The 10,694-nt window shown below is 40.7% G+C and overlaps 1 protein-coding gene across 1 annotated transcript in view; it reads left to right on the top strand.

Moving 5' to 3' along the window:
* Window positions 1-9,964, top strand: part of LOC112251626 (calcium-activated potassium channel subunit alpha-1-like) — a 350,091-nt gene extending 340,127 nt beyond the window's left edge. The window contains exons 26-28 of the mRNA XM_042299053.1: window positions 971-1,089; window positions 3,147-3,371; window positions 7,318-9,964. Of these exons, the coding sequence (XP_042154987.1) occupies window positions 971-1,089; window positions 3,147-3,371; window positions 7,318-7,339 (366 nt within the window). The 3' untranslated portion in view covers window positions 7,340-9,964. The remainder of the gene's footprint in view (window positions 1-970; window positions 1,090-3,146; window positions 3,372-7,317) is intronic.
* The last annotated feature ends 730 nt before the right edge of the window (window positions 9,965-10,694 follow it).

Below are 10,694 nucleotides of genomic sequence, written 5' to 3' on the forward strand. Positions count from 1 at the left end.
ACACATTTTTCCACAGGTTATAAACTGAAAATGACGTCAGCGTTTTCTAAATGTTCTCTCTCTTTCACTGGTAGAGAGGCCCTATAGTTCTCGAGCCTTCAAAAAGTCAGCTATTTCATCTAACATATCCAGGAAATGCATGATTGATATTTTGAAGTGCAACCTCCAGAATGATCAGATTTCATTTAGTCTCTTCAGAGAATTTCCCGACGTCTTTATGCTTATTGACCTATAGGCTGTATTATACACCACCAGAGGAAGTGGGAACTCAAAACCCTTAGCTAGAATTATTAGGCTCATGTCCTTTAAAGACTTTCCAGCGCTAGGATACAGGCCTATTCACTGCAAATGACGCTCTCCGGCCCGCGATGCAACAAAACCTTACTACACTAAAGCCTACTCCCGTTGTAAAGTGGTGCCATGAACTCAATGTTAAGAGGTGAGAAATACATGATATGATTGTCCTCTCTGTAACTAGAACAACAGTAGTTACTTTGAAAACGGTCTTTTTCCTACAATAGGATTTTGAGCAAAGGCCATATGCTTGTGCTTGTCAGAATGCGTCTCTCCCTCCTCCATGCACACAGTGGGGAGAGGGAGGGAGAGTCAGCTGTCGACAGCGAAACGGTGACAGGCATATACTTGCAGAGCAGGAATCCCCATAATGCATAGGCTATTACTGTTGACCAAATAATGGTTCTAGAACAATCTACAGGAATGTTGTGTAGCCAAATCACCTAAAATTACCAACGTAAGCAAAATGCTTCGGTTTTTCGTCCCAGCATTGCTGTGTGTGTGTTCTGGGATGAAGAAGGTCTCTTTCCCCAAAACATACAGCAGGATGTATCCAGGGCACTGCAGTTTGACATTTAAAAAAACTTGGATTATTTTGTCATTTAGACAAATGATTGCACTTTATAAGCCAACACACCCTGATGTTGTTTTTGATTTGCCATTTGTTGTTTTCCAGGATGGTGGTTGCTATGGAGATTTGTTCTGTAAAGCATTGAAGACATACAACATGTTGTGCTTCGGAATCTACAGATTGAGAGACGCTCACCTTGCCACACCTAGTCAGTGTACCAAACGGTGAGACAGTCAGTGTTCCATCCACCTGTCTCACTTGTCAAGGTGTAACAACATCAGCTGTTTCCCATTATAATATTAGCAGTTCTGTCATTATATTATACTGTTTATCGTAGACACTTATGTGAATAGATAACTCTACAAACTAGATGCATTTCGACTTCATGCTTCTTAACACAGAATATTTTTTATTTGAAATAAATCTGCTTTGAAATCTTGTAACTGATTCGTTTTCAACCACGCCCCATTAGCTTTCTGTGATATATTTGTTTTGATAAACTGAGTTGTTCGAGCCCTGAATGCTGATTGGCTGTATGACAAAAGGTTTTCTTTACTGCTCTAATTACGTTGGTAAGCAGTTTATAATAGCAATAAGGCACCTCGGGGGTTTGTGATATATGGCCAATGTACAGTACATTCAGGAAGTTTTCAGACCCCTTCACCTCTTCCACATGTTGTTACGTTACAGCCTTAGTCTAAAAAATTATGAAATAAAACATCTCCCTCATCAATCTACACATAATACCCCATAATGACGAAGTGAAAACTGTTTTTTATAACTTTTTGCAAATGTATTAAAAATAAAAACATTAATTTACATAAATATTCAGACCCTTTGCTATGATTCTTGAAATTGAGCTCAGGTTCATCCTGTTTTGATCATCCTTGAGATGTTTCTACAACTTGATTGGGGTCCACCTGTGGAAAGGCACACACCTGTCTATATAAGGTCCTACAGTTGACAGTGCATGTCAGAGCTAAAACCAAGCCATGAGGTCGAAGGAATTGTCCGTAGAGCTCTGAGACAGGATTGTGTCGAGGCACAGATCTGGAGAAGGGTACCAAAACATTTCTGCAGCATTGAACGTCCCCAAGAACACAGTGGCTTCCATCATTCTTAAATGGAAGAAGTCTGGAACCACCAAGACTCTTCCTAGAGCTGGCCACCCGGCCAAACTGAGCAATCGGGGGAGAAGGGCCTTGGTCAGGGAGGTGATAAGAATCCGTTGGTCACTCTGACAGAGCTCCAGAGTACCTTTGTGGAGATGGGAGAACCTTCCAGAAGGACAACCATCTTTGCAGCACTCCACCAATCAGGCCTTTATGGTAGAGTGGCCAGACGGATCCCACTCCTCAGTAAAAGGCACATGACAGCCCGCTTGGAATTTGCCAAAAGGCACCTAAAGGACTCTCAAGACCATGAGAAACAAGATTCTCTGGTCTGATGAAATCAAAATTGAACTCTTTGGCCTGAATGCCATGCGTCACGTCTGGAGGAAACCTGGCACCATCCGTACCATGAAGCATGGTGGTGGCAGCTTCTTGCTGTGGGGATGTTTTCATCAACAGGTACTGGGAGACTAGTCAGGATCGAGGGAAAGATGAACGGAACAAAGTACAGAGAGATCCTTGATAAAACCTGCTCCAGAGTTCTCAGGACGTCAGACTGGGGCGAAGGTTCACCTTCCAACAGGAAAACAACTCTAAGCACACAGCAAAGACAACGTAGGAGTGGCAGGAGTCTTTGAATGTCCTTGAGTGGCCCAGCCAGAGCCTGGACTTGAACCCGATCGAACATCTCTGGAGAGACCTAAAAATAACTGTGCAGCAACGCTCCCCATCCAACCTGACAGAGTTTGAGAGGATCTCCAGAGAAGAATGGGAGAAACTCCCCAAATACAGGTGTGCCAAGCTTGTAGTGTCATACCCAAGAAGACTTGAGGCTGTAATCGCTAAATATGCAAAAATGTTTTTGTCTTTGGCATTTGTGTGTAGATTGATGAAGAAAAAGATTGATTTAATACATTTTAGAATAAGGCTGTAATGTAACAAAATGTGGAAAAAGTCAAGGTATCTGAATACTTTCTGAATGCACTGTACCATGGCCAAGGGCTGTAATTCAGGCACTCTGCATTACGTTGAGCCTAAGAACAGCCCTTAGCCATGGTATATTGGCCATATACATCCCCCCCCCCTCCCCTGGCCTTATTGCTTAATTATACATTGACTAATCAGTATTGTTCTGTTTTCTACCAACTCCTATCCTTTCCTTTATACAGGTATGTGATCACCAACCCTCCGTATGAGTTTGAGTTGGTCCCCACAGACCTGATCTTCTGTCTGATGCAGTTTGACCACAACGCGGGCCAGTCTCGGACCAGCCTTTCCCACAGCTCCCACTCCTCCCATTCATCCAGCAAAAAGAGCTCGTCCGTCCACTCCATCCCCACCACCAACCGCCAGAACCGCAGCAGCAAGGCTCGGGAGGCTGGCCACAAACAGAAGTAGGTGGAGGAGGTGTGTGTGTGTGTGTGTGTGTGTGTGTGTGTGTGTGTGTGTGTGTGTGTGTGTGTGTGTGTGTGTGTGTGTGTGTGTGTGTGTGTGTGTGTATGTATGTATATATATATATATATATATATATATATATATATATATATATATATATATGGTTTGGTATGGTAGGGTAGGGTATGGTAGGGTAGGGTATGGTATGGTATGGTATGGTATGGTCTGTGTCTGTGTCTGTGTCTGTGTAGTATGTGTTCCCAAAAGTTTCCTGTGGGTGTTGTGTCTATGTAGAGTTGTGGCCAAAATGTGTGTGTGTGTCACTGTTTGGGTCAGTTATCTCTGTCTGTATGTTTATTGTTTCTGAGATTTTGTGCTCAATGTCAACGTCATGTTTGTGCAATGTTTGCTCCATAACCATCAGCATGTGGTCCTTGCTCTGACATCTCTGCCTGCCTCCATAGCTACTGTACCATGATCTAATCAATGGAACTAAGGGGAAACTTTGATGTGCATTGTTTTCACCGACAAACTGTCTTAAAAATTTCCTTCGACCTCATTGAAACGCAAAATATCACCGAAAGATGACAAGGAACGTAGGTCTTTCTATAACAATCATATGTTGTCTTTGTACCAGGCCGGTGACGGGCGTGGCAGGCATTTTGTCTCGATAAGACACAGTACAGTGCACTCGGGAAAGTATTCAGACTCCTTAAACTTTTTCCACATTTTGTTACGTTACAGCCTTATTCTAAAATTAATTTAATTGTTTTTTCCCCCTCATCAATCTACACACACTACCCCATAATGACAAACCAAAAACTGGTTGTTTAGACATTTTGCTCATTTAAAAAAAAAACACAAAACTGAAATATTACATTTACATACATATTCAGACACTTTACTCAGTACTTTGTTGAAGCACCTTTGGCAGTGATTACAGCCTTGAGTCTTCTTGGGTATGACGCTACAAGCTTGGCACACCTGTATTTGGGGAGTTTCTCCCATTCTTCTCAGTAGATCCTCTCAAGCTCTGTTAGGTTGGATGGGGAGTGCTGCTGCACAGCTATTTTAAGGTCTCTCCAGAGATGTTCGATTGGGTTCAAGTCCGGGCTCTGGCTGGGCCACTCAAGGACATTCAGAGACTTGTCCCAAAGCCACCCCTGCGTTGTCTTGGCTGTGTGCTTAGGGTCATTGTTCTGTTGGAAGGTGAACCTTCGCTCCAGTCTGGGGTCCTGAGCGCTCTGGAGGAGCTTTTCATCAAGGATCTCTCTCTGTACTTTGCTCCGTTCATCTTTCCCTCGATCCTGACTAGTCTCCCAGTTCGTGCTGCTGAAAAACATCCCAACAGCATGATGCTGTCACCACCATGCTTCACCATAGGGATGGTTCCAGGTTTCCTCCAGACATGATGCTTGGCATTCAGGCAAAGAGTTCAATCTTGGTTTCATCAGACCAGAGAATCTTGTTTTTGATGGTCTGAGTGTCCTTTAGGTGCCCTTTTGGCACACTCCAAGTGGGCTGTCATGTGCCGTTTACTGAGGAGTGGCTTCCGTCTGGCCAGGAAGAGTCTTGGTTGTTCCAAACTTCTTCCTTTTAAGAATGATGGAGACCACTGTGTTCTTGGACCTTCAATGCTGTAGACATTTTTTGCAATCCTTCCCCAGATCTGTGCCTCGACACAGTCCTGTCTCTGAGCTCTACGGACAATTCCTTCGATCTTGGTTTTTGCTCTGACAGGCACTGTCAACTGTGGGATCTTATATAGACAAGTGTGTTCTTTTCCAAATCATGTCCAATCAATTGAATTTATTACAGGTGGACTCCATTCAAGTTCTAGAAACATCTCACGGATGAGCCATGGAAACAGCTGAGCTGAGCTCAACTTCGAGTCTCATAGCAAAGGGTCTGAATACTTATGTAAATAAGGTATTTCTGTTATTAATATTTAATAAATTTGCAAAAAATGATACAAACCTGTTTTGGCTTTGTCATTATGGGGTATTATGTGTAGATTGAGGATTTGATTTGATCCATTTTAGAGTAAGGCTGTAACATAATAGAATGTGGAAAAGTGAAGAGGTCTGAATATTTTCTGAATGCACTGTACAGTATGTTTTTACTTTGACTCATATTGGTATAGCCTGCTTATTTGTTAGTGTACGTACCAACAGCATGCCATGGTTATGGATTGAATGTAACATGATTTACGTAGACTAAACATTTTACCCAACATGACCACATTTTGACCAGAGAAGCTGATGTTCCAGATGATTGTCCATGAATGATAAACGTCATTAAGCCATCTGTGTTGACATCTATCTGGTTATTGTGTCTGTTCTGAGACATGGCATATCCATGGTCCTAGTTCTACATCTCAAATGCTTTTTTTTAGTTCTGTTTTAAATTTGGATGTGTTTTGCAGAATATAATATATAATTTAAGTTATATTAAATGATAAGGAAGTAATAATTGTAAAATTACCCAGAGAATATGATTTTGTTGGTAAGAAAAGACATCATGCTACTAAGTACTCCCTAAACAGTGATAGATCATTTATCAATGTCCATTCTTAAGCTTAAAGACAACAGACCAATTGAAATGTCTTAGTGTCATTTTAAATGTCCCTTAGCATTTGCCTTCAATGCTTTTCAAACATGGTGTCATCGGGAGGCGAAGTGTAGGTGTTCAGTATCTAGAAACATAAACAGGGCTAAGGGAACATCTGACAAGTAGGGTTGGGGTCAATTTAGGACGTAAACTGAAATAGCATTTTACATTTTGTCAATGAGGCCTTGATTACGTTAGAGAATAGCCATAGTTGTCAGTGTTTACATACTGTAGAGAACAGCAAGAGATCTAGTCAGGTCAGTGATTGTGTTTGAGACGTGTTATTTGCCTTGTATAGACTGTAATACCTCACTTACTTAGATTACCTACTTCTCTTTCTGAAGTGCAACAAGGATGAATAGAATGAGCCAAGGTATGCAAGTTAACGATTCTGCATGTCCTACTATTACAATAGCAACCTTTACGTGGGGTTCTAATCATAACTTTGTCCCTGTGGCAATTGTTATGACAAGCGGAGGTTTTATAGTCTTTCTGTTATTTTCCTGTAAGGATAAGTCATCATGCCTCAGTTTAAGTTTTGCTTTTGGACAAATGGAAAGCAAAATGGCTGCCGCTGCCTCTACCCTCTCCCTGTCATGCCCAGGACCATCTCTGCATTGGCTCTTCCTGCCTTTCTGTTTTCTCTCCTTCACACCCTAATTCACCTGATTATGCTTTTTCTTTGTTTTCTTCTGACAGAGCCTCTATTTTGTACCATTTACATATCATGTTTTTTTGTTTGCTTTATTTCAACTTGAGACAAATTGCATTGTCAGAGGTTTGTGTGTTTGCACATATTCTTTCCTATTGAATGTGATCAGATGTTGTTCAAGTGATAGAAATATGTTGTAATCCGGATTCTGTATAACACTATCAACTGGAGCCACAGAGTGTTGCCTATCACACACTATATAATACAAACATGAACTGTAGACATTTGATGACCTAAAGATCATACCTCTCGTAGAGTAGGCTTGAAACCTCCTCAAATTGACATGTTTCGAACTCATAACTCTGTGGTGATTTCAGGCGATAGACATCTTGCTTCACCTCAGGCATAGTTTCAAAACATCAAACACTTGTGCTGTAACACACTTGCCTGAGCACTAAGTTGACTGAAACACACACACACTTACATTCACACAGACCCACATGCACACACTCCCAAAGTTGAAATAACTTTACCTGGAACGAAATGAAGTACCTGACTTGAAACCTATGATCCCTCCCTCATGCTATATAAGAAGGCTACTTATACTGAGACAGGAATATATGACATGACACCGTATGGATTATTCAACACTAACACTTTGTTTCTGCCCCATCCCTCCGCAGAAAGGAAATGGTTTACAGATGAACCAGAAAATGCCTACCCACGGAACATTCAGATCAAGCCCATGAGCACTCACATGGCCAACCAAGTCAACCAATACAAATCCACTAGCAGTCTGATACCACCAATCAGAGAAGTTGAAGATGAATGCTGAAAACCAGGCCCGCTTGATGACTCGTGAGAATTCGGACGCTCTTACGAAAGGAGATAAGAGATGGCAAACAGGGATGATGATGATTAATTGGTCCCCACTCATTCTACAGATCAAGGGTTTGACATAAACACCACAACTGGAAGGGGTCTCCTATGTGTATCTATGTGTATACCTGTAATGTTACTTCCATGCTCTTCATGTTTCATTTATCAATCTTCCATAGAGATGTACATAATGACAATCTAATGAGGATTGTACACCCCCTCCCCCTTAGCACTTTTTGAAATTATTTGAAGAATTGAAGAGAGAAGATTAAGTACTTCCTGTAATTATTTGCAATCGTTCATCACCTCTTCGTGTGACCAGACTCCATGGCTACTGTATTTTGAGGTTACTACTTGTTGTTGGAGGATGAGGGTCACGGCAGTTCGCTCATCGTTCACCACATCTCCCAAAAACGCCATTGGGGCTGACCACTTATACACTGTTTCTGTTCTATTTGCACTAAAACTGATCACGTTATTTTGCAACACGACGACGGGAAACATTGACATCTTCCCAAAACAACATCCATCACAGAAATGTGAACCTTTTGGTAGTCGATTCACTTTGTCATTTGAAGAGGTGTACAGATCCATTACATCACTGCTTAGGGTATGCTACTGTATGTCAACATGCTGTTGAGTAATCATCTGAATGAATGCATTCGAGTCATGTAGAATGAGATCATATTGTAAATCAGTTGTCTTGAGACTCAGAGTACTGTAAGAGATAGTTCTGGGATAAGCTGGTTGACCGTATAGAGCTACACTGTACCTACATCTGTTCTGGGGATATCACAATGGCTATGGATCATAATGATGTCTTTGACCGTCTTTCAAGCTCCTATCATCGCATGGTGCCTGAGCCCCTTTATAACAATACAGCGCAGATGATCAACTTAACCTGAAAACATGAAGGGGGACGAAGGACAACCTTGTCCTTTCCCTTATGTGTAAACATGAAAGGGGACGAAGGACAACCTTGTCCTATCCCTTATGTGTAAACATGAAAGGGGACGAAAGACAACCTTGTCCTATCCCTTGTGTAAACATGAAATGGGACGAAGGACGACCTTGTCCTATCCCTTATGTGTAAACATGAAAGGGGTGAATGGACAACTTTGTCTCGTCCCTTGTGAACACGTTAATTGAGTGAAAGGACAGCCTTGTACACATCTTGCATATGGCATGTGTGTACTGTACGTGGCAGCAATGTGTCCCCTCAACAAAAACATTGGTGGAACATCTGAGTTAGTGTTAGTGTCGTCATCTCTCCATCAGTGTGTATGTGATGGTGGTTCAGCCTCTGAGGGAGCAGCATGTGGGATCAAGGCTTCAAACATGAATGACGTATAGGAACTAGCTCTGTCTGGGGGTTGCCAATCAACTAATGAACTAAGCAAACACTTTTCTATGATCACCATCATGCCCAGTCACATCACCAATAATACACCATCTATGATTGAGCTGAATAAATGTGAACAGACATTATCTGTGTGCCCTAAAAATGTAAGGGAAGCATTTAAACCGAAACCCATTTAATAACAAAAGAATAAGCATATCATTTCAATGATATTCGGAGAAACAATGCCACATATTGCGTAAAATGGGCATCAGTGGGTCCTCCTTTGACCAGCGCCACCACTGCCTGGCACAGGGTTGGTAACAGAGGCAGCAAAGAGCTTGGATGTTCTCCGCTGCCAATCCTGATGTCATCATGACACCTCTAAACACTATGTTGGTAAACATTAAGGGAAAAGCTCAATCATAGTTTTGCCACTGATGATGATGAAGAACGCTGGAGAATACTGCCTGTGTTCTTCATGTCATTCTGGTCAAGGCACAAGACAGTGCGTGTTGAAAATGGACCGTTTCTATTTTGTTTTTGATCCAGAGCAACCCAGACAGAGCTGCAGCCTTGGGGAGGAGAGGGTATGGAGCCACAGATGAACCAACTCATTTCTTAACCTAGATACTTTATACATACAAATATAATTATTTTATATTCATATGAGCATAATCATGTTGTACTTATTTTTACACATGACGTAGTGAGAAACACTTTGTGAAAGCAATCCATTATTATTATTAGGCCTATAATTACATCAGATTATTTTATTTCTAAATGAATCACTGTATTTCACATAATCATACCAAAATTATTCATATCAATTCTGAAATGCTTATACTTAGAAATGCATCATTGAGGAAGTGTAGAAGTCTCCTCTCTTATCCCTGATAAAGTATAGTGATTAAGGGCGCTATTCAATCCATATCGCAGAAGTTCAACATTACAGTTTGATTGAAATGTAAAGGCAATGTTTAGCAGAGACTGCATTCACGATAAACGCTGCATATGTCCAGTGGTGGAACAAGTACTTATTGTCATACTTGAGTGAAATTAAAGATACCTTAATAGAAAATGACTCAAGTAAAAGTGAGTCACCCAGTGAAATACTACTTTAGTAAAAGTCTAAAAGTATTTGGTTTTAAATATATATATTTGAAAGTATAAATCATTTCAAATTCCTTATATTAAGCAAACCAGGCAGCATTTTCTTGTTTTTGATTTATTTATGGATAGCCAGTGACACACTCCAACACTCAGGCATAATTTACAAACTAAGTATGTTTGTGTTTAGTGAGTCCGCCAAGGCATGACCAGGGATGTTCTCTTGATAAGAGTGTGAATTGTCAAAAATATTAATAGTAAAATTCAGATATCCCAAAAAACTACTTAAGTAGTACTTCAAAGTATTTGTCCTTAAGTACTTTACACCACTGCATATGTCGACTCAATCGGAAATTACATTTACATTTCTATCGCACAATCTGTAACACTTCAGTGATACAGATTGACTAGAGTCCTAAGTCAATATTGTATAACAGATAACATAAATCTAATGAGAGTCTTAAGTCAATATTGTAGAAGAGATAACATAAATCTTGTGAGAGCCCTAAGTCAATATTGTAGAAAATGTATCATAAATCTTGTGAGAGCCCTAAGTCAATATTGTATAGGAGATAACATAAATCTAATGAGAGCCCTAAGTCAATATTGTATAGGCGATAACATAAATCTAATGAGAGCCCTAAGTCAATATTGTATAGGAGATAACATAAATCTAATGAGAGCTCTAAGTCAATATTGTATAGGAGATAACATAAATCTAATGAGAGCCCT

Source organism: Oncorhynchus tshawytscha, linkage group LG16, assembly GCF_018296145.1.
Source record: "Oncorhynchus tshawytscha isolate Ot180627B linkage group LG16, Otsh_v2.0, whole genome shotgun sequence".
Lineage (NCBI taxonomy): Eukaryota > Metazoa > Chordata > Actinopteri > Salmoniformes > Salmonidae > Oncorhynchus > Oncorhynchus tshawytscha.